This window comes from Malurus melanocephalus, unplaced genomic scaffold (assembly GCF_030028575.1).
Source record: "Malurus melanocephalus ecotype Western Australia unplaced genomic scaffold, MMel_1.1 scaffold_80, whole genome shotgun sequence".
In the NCBI taxonomy this organism is placed as follows: Eukaryota; Metazoa; Chordata; class Aves; order Passeriformes; family Maluridae; genus Malurus; species Malurus melanocephalus.
Window position 1 is genome coordinate 1039598 of NW_026623312.1, and position 18860 is coordinate 1058457.

General features: G+C 39.8%; 1 protein-coding gene across 1 annotated transcript; it reads right to left on the minus strand.

Annotated features, from left to right (window-relative positions):
- Positions 1–1957: 1957 nt before the first annotated feature.
- SLC25A46 (solute carrier family 25 member 46) lies at positions 1958–16393 on the minus strand. The gene is made up of 8 exons (XM_057367516.1): positions 16015–16393; positions 14232–14274; positions 12903–12960; positions 12311–12388; positions 11545–11645; positions 8797–8853; positions 8292–8349; positions 1958–5320 (listed from the first exon to the last, which is right to left on the minus strand). Exons 1-8 carry the CDS (start codon positions 16262–16264, stop codon positions 4742–4744), a joined length of 1224 nt encoding a protein of 407 aa, XP_057223499.1. The 5' UTR covers positions 16265–16393; the 3' UTR covers positions 1958–4741.
- Positions 16394–18860: the final 2467 nt, after the last annotated feature.

Genomic DNA, 18860 nt, shown 5'->3' on the forward strand with positions numbered 1-18860 from the left:
GTCACCTGACTTTGCTTGCACTGGCCATACACATTYTTTTTCTTGCTTTAGCTCCAGAAGATGATCCCTGCTTTGTTCAGCCAACCGGCCTTCTGCCTCACCTGCTTGACTTTCAACATTTTGGAACTTCCTGTGCACTTAGGAGGTAGTGCTTAAAAAGTGACCAGAAGTGATGGAATTCAGCACCTTCTAAAATGTTCTCCCAGAGACATCACTACAAGTTCCTGCTCTCYTCATGTCCAGTATTAAGGTGCTTTTCCTCCTGTCAACCTTCTCTGTTAATGAGCAACAAATCAAGGAGGGCATCTTTCCCACTCCACTCCTTTAGTACCCATACCATGAAGTTATCAGCCCGGATCTTTGGGAATATTCTGGACACCTGAAGGACAATGCAGGCATCTGTCAGAGCCAGCACGGCTTGATGACAGGAAAGGCCTGTTTGTCAAACTTGATTTCCACCTGCTGATCAATGGAAACCAGTTGATGCAGTTTTTTGGATTTCAGTAAAGCTTTCAATATTGTCTCTTACAGGATCCTTCTGYACAAAACACCCAGCACACATCTGGATAAACACATCATGTGATGAGTGAGAAGCTGGATCACGTCATGCACCAAGGGCCACAGTGAATGAAGTGACATCACACTGGTGACCTGTCACTGGTGGGATTCCACAGAGCTCCATTCTCGGAACTGTGCTCTTCAACATCTTCATAAATAACTTTGACACAGGACTGGAAGGAATTCTGAGTAAGTTTGCTTTTGACAGTAAACTGGGGAGAGCTGTTGACATCTTTGAGGGCAGGTAGGAACTGCAGAGAAACCTCAACAAATCAGAGGACTGGCAATCACCAACCAGATGGGGCTCAACAGAGGAAAGTGCCGGATCCTGCAGCGGGCATAGGGCAACCCTGGATATACRGGGGAAACTGGAGAATGAGAGGCTGGGGACCAGTGCCATGGAAAGGGATCTGGAGGTCCTGGTTGATGGCAAGTTGAACATGAGGCAGCAATTCTCTGGCAGCCAGGAGGAGCATCCCTGTCCTGGGGGGCACTAGGCCAAGCATCGCCAGATGGACAAGGGAGGGGATTGTCCTSCTCTGCTCAGACCTGGATTGGCCTCACCTCAAGTGCTGGGGGCAGTTTAGGGAACCACAACTTAAAATACATTAGACAACATCCAAAGGAGAGCCATAAAAATGATGAAGGATCTGAAGGAGGAGCCTTAGGAGGAGAATCTGTGGTCATTTGGTCTATTCAGCCTGGAGAGGAGAAGATTGAGAGGAGACCTCACTGCAATTACAACTTCCTTGTGAAGAGGAGGGGCAGACATTGATCCCTGCTCTGTGGTGACAGTGACAGGACCCAAGGGAATGGTCTGAAGTTGAGCCAGAAGTTTAGTTTGGATATCAGGAAAAGCTTTTTTTACCAGAGGGTGTGTGGGCAAAGAAACAAGCTCCTGAGAGCAGTGGTCACAGCACCAGCCTGACAGAGTGACAGAAGGGTTGAGACAATGCTCTCAGGCAGTCTGTGACACCTCAGGTGTCCTGTGCAGGGCCAGGAGTTTGGACTTGATGATCCTGATGGGTTCTTTACAACTCAAAATATTCTGTGAGTGATTCCACTCTATGGTTGTAGCTGCAGGCATGTACCCAGGTGAATGACAGTGTCACATGAATACCTTACATATCTTTCCTTTGAACGTGCTGCTAAATTCAGAGCTAAGAAAAACGTGTAACTTTTAATCTTACAAATTCTGCATAAATCTGTAAAACTACACATCCCACAATATTRCAGACAGCTCCCAGAGGCAGATAAACCTAAAGCCGACCTGCTAAAAGGAATGAACTCAGCTGGACCATTGCTGAAGAATTCAGTACTGGCATCAATACTGGATCTAAAAGCTGTTTTAACACAACTCAAACATAAGCATGATCTGTGTGCAGTCCCTGAAACAACAGAGGTAGACATTTGCCTGTTTCCAAGAGGCCTCATAGCCCAAAGTTCCATGCCTGTTGTCAGTCTGTTATCAGTTAGTACACATGAATGCTTTCCTTGCAAGAGATGGATAAGAAGCCAAGTAATTCTTCACTGGAGGGAAACATTAGAGTCTGTCTTTCTTCAGCAACACTTACCTCCTTGAAATCAGCTCTCTTCTTGAAAGAGCGAAGAAAAAAATAGTAGTAAGAAAAGCAAGGTACAAAAAATTGTATCAGGCATGAGTGTGCATAGAAATTGTTCATGTTCCACAACCTATTTCTACAGCCAGTTCCATATTTTGTAGTTTTCAATGGCACCTCTTGCTGAACCCACACACTGATCATTTGTGTGAGCTAAAAGTTGAGTACCTGAGACCCAAATGAAAACCAGAAAAAGTTATGATTAAAAAGGTTGGAATTAGCTTTTACAGCCCATACTCATTTACATTTTTGCATGGGCAAAAACCCAGCAACTCTGGACAGTGTTACGTGTTTTGGAAGATACAGAAAGTATACACAAAAAAATCTAAACATGTTCATTCTAACTGATGGGAGCAGGACCAAAATAGAATAGCCCAAAGCAAAAGGTTTTTTCCACCACAGAACAGCTGCTTTATACTGACAGCATTCTTTCTCACTCTGCCTAAAGTCACAGATCTGAGAACCAAAACTACAACCGTAAAACTGTCAGTAATGAAAGCAAGTCTTTGACATAAAAAATATTATATCACAGTCTCTAGTACCACTCTTGAGATCTCATCTTCCATCTCTAAGTCCTCCATTTCACATGGCAAAATGCCCTAGAATTCTATTCCTAGAGAAACAGGATTGATCAATTTCACAGATACATCTGCATATGTCAGACTGCAAGATAAACTTAGTTACTGCTCCAAGGCAATTTGGATAGAATTGTTGCCTAAGTTAAATTTAACATGTTTGAAAAGGCAAGGTTTACGTAATAAGAGTCAGATTTTAAAAGTTGACTGGACAGGGGCACGGRCAAGTCAATGTAATCCTTGCTTAGAGCAGAAATTTGGATAACATGCTAACGTCGTTTCCAATCTGGATGATTCTCTGGCATGGCTGTCTTGATACTCACAGAGACTTTAAAAGAAACCAACCGAGGAACTGAGTATTTTACCCAAGCTCTTGCATGTAGTTTAATTCAACATGTTCTTGCACTTACGAAAGTTGAGGAACTTGAAAATGCCACTCTGGAGCCTACACAGTAAAACATAACACATAAAACAGGATTCCTTTACATGCCTCTTTGGTGAATTCCTTTATAATACTTACAGTGAATTCTCATTTTATTTCACATACTATACACTAAATTTGCCATAAACAATATTTCCAAATAAACCAGTTCCCAAGTTCACTATACTTTCCACTTCAACACTTAAGCATTTAAAATACATGACAGTTAGATTAATAATAAAGTAGACCTGATTTGCGGTCAGAACTCATGAACAGCAACATCTTTGCATTATTTTACCATGACTGCTTTCCGTAAGTGATAACTACACAATGATTAATGATTAAAATGCAGATCAATTTACAGCATTCACAAAAACAGAYTTGTCACATGAATGTGAAAAAAGCAGCAGATTCTCATATTTTAAAAGTGACTTTCCACATGCTTGTTTTATTTGCTAAAAAACCAATCACCCCACCCCCCGTATTTATTGATGAAACTATGGACTAAATTATTTAGAATTTTTAAAAGTAATTTTCAGCATGAGTTTGAAAGGGGAGAGAGCAAAAATGAAATATTTCAGTGGATCCCTTGTACATAAACAGACTTAGCTCTGCTCCACAAGTATTTAATCTAGCAGAGACTAAATGACAGACATCAGTGCTAAATAGTAAGAAGACAATTTTATATACAGCCATCTGATCTAACAGAAGAGAAACTCTAGGAACAGCCAATTGTTTTTTTAGGCTTTCTGTACACTTTGAACACAGCTACTACTACAACACAGATTTGCATGATTATTATACTCTCACATGGAGTAGTAGAGTAAAACTACACCCTGAAATTATCAGTGGAAAGCCAACTAAAAATGGCACTTACACATGCACACATCAGTTTCTATTTTGCTTTATTCACACATGTACTTATTGTAAGCCTTGCAAACAAACTGCAAGACAGCCAAATTTGCATTCTGTGCAACTTTGCCCAAAACCCATTTTTCATTGTTTTTATACAAAGCAAAAGATTCCCCTTTGTCATCTCTTCCCACACTGCAGCAAAATAAGTCTTCTCTGAACCTGTAAATGATAACATTTAAGTCTACTTAAGTTACTTTTACAGTTTCTATTTTACTCACAGTTCCAGTAATAATGAAGTTGGAAACATTTTTAAAAGACCAGTAAAGCCATCAGTCCCCTACTTGCAAATTCTTACAACTTAAGAAAATAAATTCCTTTGAGTTAGCTATCAGTCCATATTAAATATCAGATGCGATGCTTATGAAGCAGATACTCACAATTCATATTCATTCCTAAGGTAGTGAACTGGTGAGAGGAAAAGTAAATCCTCAATGCAATCACATTAGAAAGCTGATCCCCTTTTTATGACTGCATAYGACATACTCAATTTGTGGCTGTAATTTCTAAACAGTCCTTTTTTAATTACACTTCGGAAACTATATCCCCATTTTTAAAACAAGTTGTTCTACAAGTTCATTTTCTAAGCCATTTTAAACAATAACTAGGTTAGCAAGTCAATCATGTCCAATGTACTAGATCCAGACCTGGACACACTAAGAAACATTTTGAAGCAGTGTTGAGTAAATAATTTTTGTAAGCTGCAAAACTGCCACATGCAAGGTATACTGTACTATAACAGCTCCAAATCCTTTATAAAAACCTTGCATTCCTTCTTCCCGTTTTATAGTATTTATGCAGTCTTTCATTCCCTCATACTGAGTATTGATTGGAAGCACTTCATAGCCAAGGTCTGTATTGTCAATTATTGTGCGTGTCCCTTGAATATGAAGGCGGTGCAAAACTGTTTCCAGTGGGTAAAGCATGACATCAGCACAAAGGCTAGCAGCAAAGCTAGCAATAAGTTCTGGAAAATATGCATCCAGCATGCTCTGCACAGAAGTGGAGCTCTCAGTTGGAARGTTGTGGGAATTATCCCTTTTTAAGACAAACAAAACCAGCTTCTGGACAACGGAACTGATGACATAATGAAGAACTCCATGTAGAGCAGTTGGAAAAATCAAGACCATCAGAGGAAGGAGACGCTTGCTATGGGGTACACCCAAGCCTACAACTCTGCCAATTCCTTCTTTCACGCAGTCCAGGATGCCAGGATTGTCACGAATTATTTCACTCTACAAGCACAAAGAAGGAGTTACAACTCATGCTGAACACTTCAAAACCATCCCGATACCCACTATGACACTTTACCACTGCTGAACTTAAAAAAAAAAAAAAGTTAAACACTTGCTTGTGTCTACACAGTTGTACAAATAAACATCCCTTGTTATAACACTTTTCATAGCATTCAATCAAGCTTCCTTTTAAAAAATAAAACCATCTTAATGAGATTTTTTTCCATGTATACAGCAGTTATCTGTGTTTCYACCAAAGAAATTCAACTTTCAGCCTACTGCTGAAAGTATCAGAATGCAAAACAGTAATAGACTTAAAACCTCTACATTTGGAGCAAAATTCCAGAAGTATTTATCTAATTCAAAACACTTTGACTTCAAAGACTATAACCTTTGAATTTGAATGTACATAGTAAAGACTTACATAAGTAGTGTTGAAAGGTTGTTTTTACAATGAATTTAARGGCTCAGCTTTGAATGTTTTCATTGCATTATATGTATTCATTACCCATGCTGTCGGTTAGTAAAGAGATAGTTATTTTGTTCATGTAGTGCAAACAAAAATAATGATGTACTTTATTTCACCAGTGAGTGTAGAATTAAGCTAAAAACATTGTTTCCCCTTCTAATACTTATACAAACTCCAGTGGTTATCACGTGGCTTACATCTAAAATTCAATATCTGCATGCTCTCCTAAATGCTAAAGTCTCTAAATACATGTGGTCTGTGTCCCAACCTCATGCCAGAATAAGCTACCAGAATATTCCTCAGTATTTTGACTAAATACATAACAGCCTGCMAAGCCTTCATGCTTTTTTTCTGTGAAGGAGAGAAACTGGTTCAATACTTGAGAACACAGAGTTGTTCCAGGCTTTAAGTACAAGTTAAACAGAAAAACCCCTACTGACTCGTCTCCTGTTCCACATCACTACAGTTACTGCACTTCAAAACCGTGCTTGCTTTGGCCAAATGCGCCACCATGAGGTTTGAGACACTAATGACAAAAGCAGTAACGTGACAGTTATACACTTCACCATTAACAGTTATTTTGGTGACTTACCTAGAGAAGTGTCAAACAAACACTATTGAACAGCATGATTTATCAGAGTTAAGACAATCAAAGTCAATACAAACCTGCTAGTAGCAAACCCAACAATCTTTAACTCTTCTGGCTTGTTATTGGTCATTGCCCTCTTGCAGCACAGGAATGTAACTCAAACCGGGCAAGCCAAGTTGCTCCCCTGCAGTGATTACTACAGTATAAACAGCATCTTCACAAATTATATCATTACCTCTGCTGTGTTTCTAATAAGCTGMTGATAATGTTCCCAGGACCTCGAGAACATATTTCATACAGCACATATATAGATATACATACACAGAACTTGTTCAGTAAAATATGTGCACACAACTGAAGTCACTGTGCTCAAAACCCTCAGATCTCAGTGGAAGTTTCATAACCAATCCATTACAAAGATCMCTGGCTTAAAAGGCTTTTTGGCTTTTAGCTTGTTTTCCTACTAAGTTTCTTTCTAGCAAGGAAACATCATACCTACTTTGCAAACAGAAGACAGACTCTAAATAAYGTTCTCTTTTATCTTTTATTGGCAAAAAAAAAAAAAATTACCCATGTCCAACAACATTGGTAATGCAACATTGTTTCACACAAAAACACAAGCAATAACATTCCYATCTGTGGCCTGCTGTGAACTCCAGAAACAATGACAGCGTTTCACCACTGTTTTTAGTTACAGAATTATGGCATGTGCAGGTTAGAGCCATTACCCAGCAATTAAAAATTTGAGTTCCAGCCAGCATCCCATTTTGACACCAGCTAAGTCTCGCAAATATTCCACAAACTCGAAGATGCCCTTAGGAAAGTGCATTGCTAAAATAAAGAGCAACTACAGAGGAAGTGAGTTTCTTGTTGGGAGTCTGTCTATAGATGCTTAATCTCATCTATCCTGTTAATCCTTAATGCAGCCAGTTCAGACAGAACAGCTCTTCTARTACCTTCTGGCTCACTTAAGCTTGGATCTTTGGCACAGAGCAGAATCCTGCCCTTTAAAGAGTCCATACTTCTGCAGTATGTGCTGAAACTCAAAACTGCAGAAATCAGCCTTCTCTCCAGGAGAAGCACCATTTTGGAGACATACACCAGCAAATCAGTCTCRACAGTACTTAACAAAGCGCCCATGCTATCACTGGAAATTATTATTTTGATGACTGAGTGACATGAGAGTGATCTTATACCCTCCACATCAGAGCTCACTCTCTAGAAAGAAATCCATTAGCTGCACAGACCAACTCATCATGCGGAGATGGCYGCAAGAATTACCCTGAGTCATTCCTCTAAAACCCTATACCCTGCCTCTTTATCCAGAAAGAGAGGCAACACCTCACTGACACACAGTGCTATGGGATACTCTGGAGGGTTACAGAACAAGTTAACATGTATTCTTACTGACAGATGCAGATACTAATTTTCAAGGCTAAGGAAGAACTAGATGAAGTTTTAAAAGTAAAAAATTGATTTAATGAAAACAGTCCTGAAAGAGCAGAGTTGATTATTTCATCAAAACTCCACTGAACTACAGGAACAAACTTTAGAGTTATTACAGGGGAGGGGTTCTCAGTAACAACTTGCCTAGGAAGGCAAAGTTTAAAAATCTCACATGAGAAAAACTTGTTTATGTTTTTCTGCTGTAACATATCGATATAGCATCTCACTATTTCATATGCAACACATTCCAACTATCTATATTAAATGTCCTTTCTAAATCTTTAGATTTTGAGTTAAGATAGTACAGCATTATACCCTTAATACTAAACATCCATCTCAGCTAAGTTACAGGCTCAAGTAAAACAAATGCAACTACTGCAAGATAAATCCGATTCATTTCTCCACACACTCTAATCTATAAAGAAAAACAGTATCTTTTTTAATGTTGCAAAATATATGCAAGTTACCTGTACAGTTTCAATCAGGCTCGCAGAATAAAAAGGCATTGCTATCACATGTGTTAACCTGTAGAAATTAACAATATAAGAATTAAAGTCATGACAGTACTATAATTTGTAGCCAAACAAGCACCTGAAAATTGATAAAATTATCTACCAAATTATTCCTAAAAGAAAATTACCAAAGCATAACACAATTACTACAATGTATATCAACAAGCTGAGATAAGCTTCAGTCAGAAGTTTTGTTAAAATTCTGCATCAATGTGACCAGACTTATTCAGGTCTAAAAGAATTTAATCTTTTAAATCAGTTGAGTTCCATAGACACAGGGATCTACTATGAGACAACCTGTGAAAGTGGTGCATGCAATCAATGTTGTTAAAAAAAAAAATCAACATTTGAAAATTACTATTAGTATCTTAGATTAGTCAACTAATCATAGCAGCGGACTAAACTTACGTGCATTTGGTAGTTTTATTATGTTTAGATAATAAGGCAATAACATACTTACCCTTTGAGTAAAAGGTGTCCACCTATCTGTTTGAAGTTCCATTTATGTGAAAGTTCCCTAAAAAAAAATATTTACCACAATATGAATAATCACCCACATGTAATTCTCAAGCAATTCTTCCATGGGTGTCAACATCCAGTTTTCATATTGGTGTTCTACTGTCTGTTTATGTTGAAGCATTTCCCATGTTGGAAAGACACAGAGAAAGATTCAGTAAATTATGCTTAACTTCTAGAAGTTTTTCAGGCCTGTTAGACCTTCTATCAAAACAGGTTTCAGTTATAAATTAATGTAGAGTGTCTGCAGCTCTCACAGCAACTGACTTTAGTATTTTGCATTTATTCAGCAACTTTATGTACCAGTGTTTAAAGCATTTTTCAGTGAACACTGGAGTACTTTCAAATCTCAGTACTTTAAATTTATTTCCAACGAATAACTTTAATTACATTTTGGTTTGGTTGTGCCTTTTCTGTCTTTGATCGCTGTTTCTTTCAAAAAAATCTAAATCATACTCTGGCACAGTTAGACAAGAACAAATCAAGTACAAGGGTCAGACAAGAAATTGCATAGTAATTCTGTACAGACACAACTGAAGTTTTTTGTCTTATGACAAGTCTTCAGCATATCCTGATAAAATACAAAAAAGTCCATGTGTTTAACACGAAGGTGACATCAAAATATTCCCTTAAAGTAGTATTTCTAGTTACACACTTCAAAGTACAAGCAACAAATGTTTGCATTCCACTTGGCAGAAAGAATGTAAATCCACCTAGCTCAAGATACCATTCAAATACCACATGTACTTAAAATGCATATGGTCAATACTCAAGRTAAGAGGTATAGGTATTTGTCTGAAATGTCGAGCACACTAGACTTTGCATCTTTAACAACAAGTTGTAAAGTGATCAGCTTCAACTGTTGTCCAGTAATYGTACTCAGACACTGCTTATGGCTACAAAAACTCTAATCCAAGAGAGACAAGTTTTTAGTCTTTCTGAAGAATGTGCTACTAGTAGCTATCACATTTTAAATACACAGGTCAATCACTAATTAGAAGATTAATCACTAATTAGAAGATTAATCACTAATTAGAAGATTAATCACTAATAAGAAGATTATTTTTACCATTATGTATTTCAGACACTTGGATCACATCCATTTATTCATAATACTGAAATGATGTGGAAAATAAAAGCAGCCCAACTAATGTGTGAAAGCCTAACCTGTCAATCCACAAGGTATAACTGTCTGTGCAGCTGYAGAACAATTACACAACAAGTTTGTCTAGTACAGAACATTCACACCCATTTCTGGGCTCCTCTCCTAAAACAGGGATATTCCTCCACTATACTATAATATAGAATTAGAATTGATATTTCACTTCTCTGTGCTCTGTGAAGCCTGATAATGTAGTTAAATAACCTTTTAAATCAGATTTGCTGGCACTGCTGCTCCAAGCAATAACCCTTCCCTCCATGTGACAGCCTAAACATGCATGCCACCATTAAAAAGGAAGAGAGAGCATTCAGYAGAAAACAGCTGCATGGTGGTGCATGTAAGAGACAACCATTTTAGCCAGATCACTTTTACAATCCAGTTAATTTCCTGATTTCACATACTGTGTTGGCATGAGAATGGGAGTAGCACGGAGGAAAGAATTAGCTGGTCCCAGCAGAAAAGTTTGCTTCTTTTGGCAGCAGCACCAGCTTACTTTTGAAACTGCTGAACTGGCCCACAAGAAGAAACTCATTGCTCACATTCCCAAGAACTCAGAACTAAAAAGATATAAACACTTTATCACATCTCATGAACTTAAGCATACCCTAGAGCTGTATTTAAAACATACTTGGAAGAAARCATATGCCTGGAAATTTCAGTTACCTACGAAACACAGCTGACCAAAAACCTTAAATCTACACTCCACTACAATTTAAGTATAAATGTTTTTGAACCTGCAAATACTTACTTTTATTAGTATGGATATACGAATCATAGCAGTAGTTTGATTCAGCCTAACTACACTTCTCCTCTTTAAACCCATGGTAGTTTCCATATTCCTGAATACTTTTTACTAAAAATATTACTAAACTTCTACAGCAGAAGATTGACACAGTGACACAGAATGATGAGTATATCTTTAAATGAAGTCAATAGTTTTCATTTGTACACCTTTTTATGAGAATACTGAACAAAGTACACAGTTGTTGGTCAAGGAAGGCCAAAGACAAAGCTGCCAGTCACATGGACTCTCATTTACCATGTCTTCTCATTTACCAATGCAGACCATTCTGTTCTCTCACCTACTAAAGACAGTGCAAATGTTCAACCAAATGTCRGGGCTGGCCATTAGCTGCACAAGTTTTCTGTRTTTAGATTAGTAAGACCAGGACTTTTTACCGTAGGTATAATACTTGCTATTACCACACAACGCAAACCTAAATAAAGTAAGAAAATTGTGGTTTTTTTATTACAGATTGAACACCAAAGACCAGTTTGCTACAGTATTTCCGTACTCAGACAAGTAAGCAGATACAAACATACAAAGCTCCCAGAAAGAGTCTCTCACTCTTCATGGATTATAAGGCTGTCCTTTCCAAGATAACCACGCTGTGTTTGAAACATCTATTCAATGTCTGGCCATTCTCATGAAGTAATATTTTTCAAACAACCTTACATTTCTAACGTTTTGAAAATAAGTCAACAACTGATGATTAATTTTTTAGAAGTGGTAAAAAAAAGATGCAATACCTTGGCAAAGGTGTAAATTCACTGATGATGCCTTCTGTTCCCAGGGTTATGCCCTGAACAATGAAAGTGCTGCCCATTCCTTTCCAGAGAGCTCTTGGACCCTGTGTGTTGAAATGTGCAACACAAAACTCAAAAAACCTTTTAATCTCATTATTTATAAAATTAAAAAAAATCAGGCCACACAGGACCACACTTCTATCATTCAGCTTTATCACTAAATTCAGGTAACAACTCACTTTTCAATTATGAAGAAACTTCTGTTTTTCAATAATTTCAATGACTTGTCAATAATTTTAGAGGCATCTCTCCCACTGTAAATACTCTGTAATATAAACTCAACACCATTTCCTATGGCAAAAATGATCTCAAGATTTTAAAACTACATCCATAAGGAATTCAGAATTAAGAATTTCTTACTGCCTCCTGATCCAAGTTTAAGGATTGTCATTTTCATGCAGAATTGGAAATTGMTTCAGTACCATCTTCAGAAGGAGTCACTTCAATACTACCTTTATCCAGACAAAGATCCATGTTCTTTTAGAATCCTAATGAATTAGGATTAAGTTCAGGGACCTTTTGTTTTCTAATATCTGCAAATCTTCCCCACTAAGTACTGTACTTTTAAAAAAAAAAAAAAGTTTACAATGCTCTTTCTGAAACATTTCTGCAGTCATAAAATAACAAACCCTTACAAAGGCCATGTTTTTAAACATCCATATTGTAGGAACTTCCACTGTTCAGACACASATTGACACCAAATACTAACCTGTGTCTTATTAATGCAGTACATGATATTGACAATAGTAAATGGAGTGAGATGATAATTCCGTGCATGATAGTTAACCTGTTAAAATACAAACAGCAGTCTTAGAAACATACTTGCAGATACTACAACTCTGAAGGCCAAAAGCATTTCTGAGTAACAAAGTTATCTCTGTAAAGGTGAGCTAAAAATACGAATAAATTCTCACTTAAATTCAGAAAAACAAGCACTACTTTTAAGCATTTGTGTGCTGAAAGTGTAAACAATAAACAATACAAATCAGAAACTATGAAACAAAGCATCATACTTGTAAATGGGGATCTRAAAGCTGCTCTGCAGAATCCAAAACACTTATTTGATGTAATTTCTTTTCCAATGCTCAAACAAAAATGAGTAAAATTTTTCAAAATAAACTAAACTGCRGAACAGAAAGCATGTATTCTACAAATAAAAACTTGTTAATATAGCAGAATCTCCCTAAAAACTGCMAAGTTTCCTATACTACACACTTTCATACAGAGTGTTAAAAAAATTAGAGACATTTTAGTGACAGCCACAGGAGCTCTGACTGGAAAAGGTAACATAGAAGACATACCTGACATTGACGACGGAGAACAATGCAAGGATGTGCCAACACATTTTCTGTAAATAGGCTTTAAAAGAAAATTGTATTTAATACATGGGAAACCACTATTAATTCCTCAGAAACAGCTTGTTGATTGTGTCTAACAATGGCAGATCAGTATTTGGAAAAGCTATGCATTTTCTAGTAAAGTAACAGGGCATTTTTGATGGCTACCCAACAGCTGCCCAAACAACAAATTACATAAAATCTTACACATATATTTACTATGTAAAAGCCCTATATATATATAGTATGTTCATATTTTTATAATCAAAACAACATACAAAACTTCTTAACCTAACTCTCTTCAAAGTATCAGGATACAAAACAACTCGGAACCACAGTTACAAGAGGATTACTTTCAAGTTTTATGCTAATTCTGCATACTATATTATTAATCAAGACTCTCCTTAGCAGGGSCAGAGGAGGATTGATACTAAGAGCTGACTACTTCACCGAAAACACTTTTTCCCCGAAACAACTCTCCTATCATTCCCAGAATTCATTGTTTCAATCAAAACTTCACAAAAAAGTTCTCTCACTTCCAAAATAAGATTCCTGGTTGCAGCCAGAGAAAATATTAATTTCATCTCACAGTGCCTGAGTGATCAGAGTACTTACCTGTGTGTTCAAACCTGGGACAAGGATTAGAAAAGCAGAATATCCAGGATTTTTCTAAATACCCCAAGTCACAGCTACAGGATAATCTGTGGTAGGTTTCTGAATTCCCAACAAACGAAGTACAATTGGCACAGAAAAATACTGCAGTTTTGTAACTATTGAGGTAAACAGYAGTTTGCTACTACCAAAAGAGGCAAAATTTTCCCTGTATTTCAGCATCCTAAAGTTCRCCACTTTATCAAAAATAGTATCATTAACCAGGGTCACAATAATAAAAAAAAAATGGCCATCAGACCACCTGGCTAGATGAACTACTGTAGTCCCATGATACTTTGGTAATACACCTGAAGACATTTTCACGTTCTTAGGAAACATGTGAATTGCCTAAAAATATTAATAAAAGTTGCAAGTGTGAAGAAAAAAATTGGTTTTACTTTCAGATTACTTGGACAGGGCTCACACATCCWAAGCACTCCATAAGAAAAGCTGTTTCTCAGATTCACTGCTGATTCATTTTTTTTTTTGAGCAACAGCTAAAGAGAACAGAAACCTAAGCAGATTTTGGGTAGTAGGTTTCTATGGAAATTTCAARTTATTCTATTTAGTGAAAGTATAAAAGTGTAGGTAGGGTTTCAAAATAAGTTTTACTACCCCTCTGTTACTGAACACAACTCTTACCTTGCAAGGCCAATACCAAAGCCAGCAAATCTGTTCAACTGCTCTGAAAAAMAAAAACAAAACCAATACCAGATTATACAGCAGTGATAATCACAAAATAGMAGAAAATGCCATGCACAATATTTGAAAAGCTAATTTTATCGTGCACTTGTGTCAAAAAATTACAAGCACTAAACCACAACATTTATGGCAGCTCATCAACAGAGGATATAAAAAAATTATTCCCCCAGGCATATCTGCACTTTGGACTGCATTTGAGTTTGTATATACTCTTATACATGAAATCAGGGAAAAAAAAGAGAGAAAGTGGAAAGTAAAAGCGAGAATATTTTAATACCTAAAAACATSTAACGCAAACCAACCACTGAAAGATTTAGTATGCACATATTTGCAGTAATTCTGAAACACAAATTTAGATAACTGAGGAGAATGTCAAAACAACAAAAAGGGAAAACTTTGSGAAAAGTTACACAAAAATCCACAGATGAAGTTAACAAATATCAACATAAAGCAAATTTTCAAGCCAGCTGTCTACCTCCAGTCTTCTCCAAAACTCCATTTACTGGAGAATTACAAGAGTAATGAATTTAACTCTCTATTGTCTGCTACTAGACAGGTATTTGCACATTGGGAAGTATCAGAAGGAAATTTAGGATGAGTATCAGAACAGTAAAKGCAATTTAAAATTAATGCTCAGCCCTGGAACCTTCAGAGTGCAAGCGGTAGGAAAGCATGGATAAAGTCACTAACATCAGTGGGGCTCTACCCAGACGTGGCAGCCTTCCCAGAATCGTTAAGATACCATTTGCAGCTGCTGGACTCAGTGATTATAGCAACTACTTATCAGTCCTCCTAAGTCCAGAATGAACATGCCCTCCATGCGTAGATAGGGGGAGGGGAAATGGTAGTGTCCAATTTTACAAGAATAATGAAACAATACTTTAACTAGTGCATGCATGGATAGAAGTCCACTCAATGTACTCATTACAAGACCTGAATAAAACMACTGCACTACAGATCAGAAAGACTTGCCGACTAATATAATTAGATTTCAGATAAATTAAGATTTCATAATCCTTTGATATTCAAGTGTATACAAAGTGCTCCCTTTAATTAAACACAACGTACAATGACCTCAATACAGCGGATTTTTCTTAATTCACCTCAATTTCCTGAAGACTTAAAATGACAGTTTACTTCTGCGGGCTTCTACTCAGTTTTCCAACAATTACTGGAAAAGGCTTGAACACATTTGCTTCCTTAAATCCTACCAGTCCCACAGTTCCCTTGTTTTCATGCGTGGGAGGTTTACGTCAGCAGCTCATGTTTTAAAACCGAGAAGCCACGCAGTCTGAAACACCAACACCCACTAAATAATGAAGACCCAAAGGCAGTTCCTGCCCTTAAAGAGGGCGGAGTGTTTCTGTAGAATATTGTTTACACGGGCAATAAGGAGTTAGCTGACCGCACACTGCTTAATGAAACTGCGGGGCAGGGCACGTTCTGGCACTCTCAAATCACATTTGCATGGACCTACACGGTACTGGAGCGCAACAGCCAGCGATGAAGCAGTTCGCCTTCTTCTGAAGGACTTTTTTYCCCGGCGCTTCAGCACCGTCAGTAAAAAGGAGAACCCGGGCGGCGCTCTGCCCGGCCGCGGCACAGCCCAGGGCCGCCGCCCGCCCGCCCTTGCCCGCCCTGGCAGGTCATCACTCCCGGGAGCCGGGATTAGCGCGGAGCCGGGAAGCGGCGAGAGACCAGCCCAGGCCGGGTCCTCCCTTACCGGCGCCGGGGCCGCCCGCCCCGATGTTGGCCTCCTCGTTGGGGCCGGCGCCGCCCAGAGGGGTCCCGGCCCCATATGGCGGCGTCTTCTCGCCCCAGTGCAGATTGCGGCTGCCGGGGATGTCGGGCGGGCTGGTTACCCAGGGGCCCAGCTCAGAGCCGCTGAAGGGCCTGGAGCCGGGGCCCAGATCGTCGCGGCCCACCCCGCGGTAGCCGAGGCCGTCGAAGCCGTCGGGGCGCCGGGGGTGCATGGCAGGGACGGGTGAGGAGACCTGGCGGGGCCGTGGGGAAGCGGGAGAGGAACGCGATGGGCGCGCTCGGGCCGGCAGCGAACCCGCACCCACCGCCCACCACTGGCACTTCCGGCCGCCGTGAGGCCGCGCGCGTGACCGCTCAGGGGGCGGGGCCAGCGGCGCTGAACCAATGGGGACGCTGTGTTTGCCCGGCCCGGGGCGGGGCTGCCGGCGCGGGGTGAGGGCGGGCGAGCACGCCCCCTGGCGGTGTGGTGGGCTAAAGAGGCTCCTTGTGGAGAATCCCTGTGGAGAATCCCTGTGGAGAATCCCTGTGCAGAATTGCTGTGCCGGCGCGGCTCCCGGCCTTTTCCCTGCCGTGGAAAATCTGCGCTCGCTGTGGAGAATCTGTGAGAAACAGCAAGAGGTGGCTGGAGAAAGGGGGCTATGGGGAGATAAGCCAGCACCTTCCGGGGAAAAGCATCCTTCTTGTCGATCCTGGAAATAAGCACAAGATAGTACATGCCGAGCATAAGAATGAGGCTGAGAAGGGAGCATGGGTTRTAGAGGGGAATCCAGACCACACAAGAGCCCCAGGGCCTTCCAACCCATTTCCATAAAAAGTCTGAAAGAGCAGACTGCTCATGACAACTGATTGCATAGAAACTGAAAAGCCCATTCTCAAGGCAGGTAAATCAATCTGCATTTAGGAATCTTCCTTCCCCTTAAAGGTGGGAGGTCGCACCCTGTGGGCTTGATGCACCCTCAGCTTGGAATCACAGAATCATTTATGTTGGAAAAGACCTCCAAGGTCATCAACTTGGGAGCAGTTATCACCTTGTCACCTAGACCATGGCACTGAGCGCCATGTCCAGTCTTTCCTTAAACTTCCAGRGATGGTGACTCTRCCACCTACCTGGTCAGTCCATTCCAAAGTCTGATCACACTTTCTTCTGAAAATAATTCTTCCTAATGTCCGACTTAAACCACCCAATGTACATTTGAGAACATTTCCTCTTGCCCTGCTGTTTGTTGCATAGGAGAAGAGGCCAACCTGCCCTGGTTATGATCTCCTTTCAGGCAGYTCTTCCTCTCCTGAGAAGCCCTACAAGGTCTCCCACAACTGGATCTCAGTCTGACTCACAGCTGTTCCATCTACTAGGTTAAGCCAGCATTAGTGCATTCAAGTCTAAGTATAGCACTGATGCCAGGAGTTAYCCATTGCTTTGTGAGAGGGGATCTCATTAATGCWTATCAATATCTGCAAGGCRGGTGCCAAAAGAATGGTGTCAGACTCTTTTCAGTGGTGCCCAAGGACAGGACAAGGAGCAATGGCYATAAACTGAAGCACAAGTTTAGCACAACATAGCTGTACTCCTGTTTGTTACACACTTTCAGTCTTCCTAAAGTTGTGGAAATCATAAAATCAGAATTGCCAGGGTTGAAAAGTAACTTTAAAGGCCATCTAGACCAACTGCCCTGCAAATGAGCAGGGAYATCTTTAATTTCTGGCATGTGTTTAGAGCCCCATGGAACCTGGCCATGAACATTCCCAKGGATGCTGCTAGAGCTTCCCTGGGCAACTTGTTTCAGTGTTTTACCAGTCTTATCATCCTCTCATAATCGTCCTTCAGCTATGTCAACAGCACTACTCAGCTTGGTGTCATCTGCAGTTTTGCTGAGGATGCACTTGATCCCACAATGTCCATGTTATTGACAGAATTTCAGGTGTGGGGTCTGTGCCTTCTACATAGGATCTCCAGACCATTCCCTGTTTTTTTTCCTACAGTTCTACCATAGCACAGAACCCATCTTCAAATGATATGCCAGAAGTCTGGGCTAATTTCTCTTCTTTGCAAGAAAACACAAAGAAAACAATTCAGAGGATTACTTTTGCAGTGAGAACAAATTGGCAGCAGCCTAAGTGCATTGAGCAGTAATTACAGTAGGACACAAAGGTTCTGTGCTAATGATCCCTTAAATTTAATTCCCATGTGACTTAAGATAGCCAGGCATGCAGTTTTTGTGCTCAATCTTTGCAGCATGATCAGCCTCCAGGAGAGAAAACAGAAAGAAGGTTGTCAGTAAGAGAAATCAGTAAACCACACTCCCTCAGAGAAAATGGGAGAAAGAGTGTTGTTCCAAAGAAAACTACAATCTCTTTTCCCCACTGGGAAATGAGATTACTATTGGAACAGGCTGATCTCCTGCCTTTTCTAAAGCAAGATTCATTGATTAAGTATGTGTGTGAGAGGGATAATTGTTCTGGGTGAGGAAACTGTATTAGAATTAAATAAAAGTCCACATTTGCCTTGGAAAACAATGCTGAGCATTACTGCTTTGTCAACCAGTTAGCAAAGGAGTAGACTGCAAAGCTGCTGACTGGGGGCTTCCAGCAGCACAGCTTGAAAGACAATTGAATTGGGTTTATACRTTCTGCAGGAGTGCCTTCTTTGGGAAAACATCGAAAGCTGCCCCTGTGTCAAGCAAAGCCAGCTCCAGCTGATGCCCATGCACACCTGCCATGGCCAAAGCTGAGCCCATCAGTGAATTTGGTAACAGGAGAGGGTAAGGGAAAGGTATTTTAGGTAGAGTTTTTGGGACTTTTGTTAGTTTG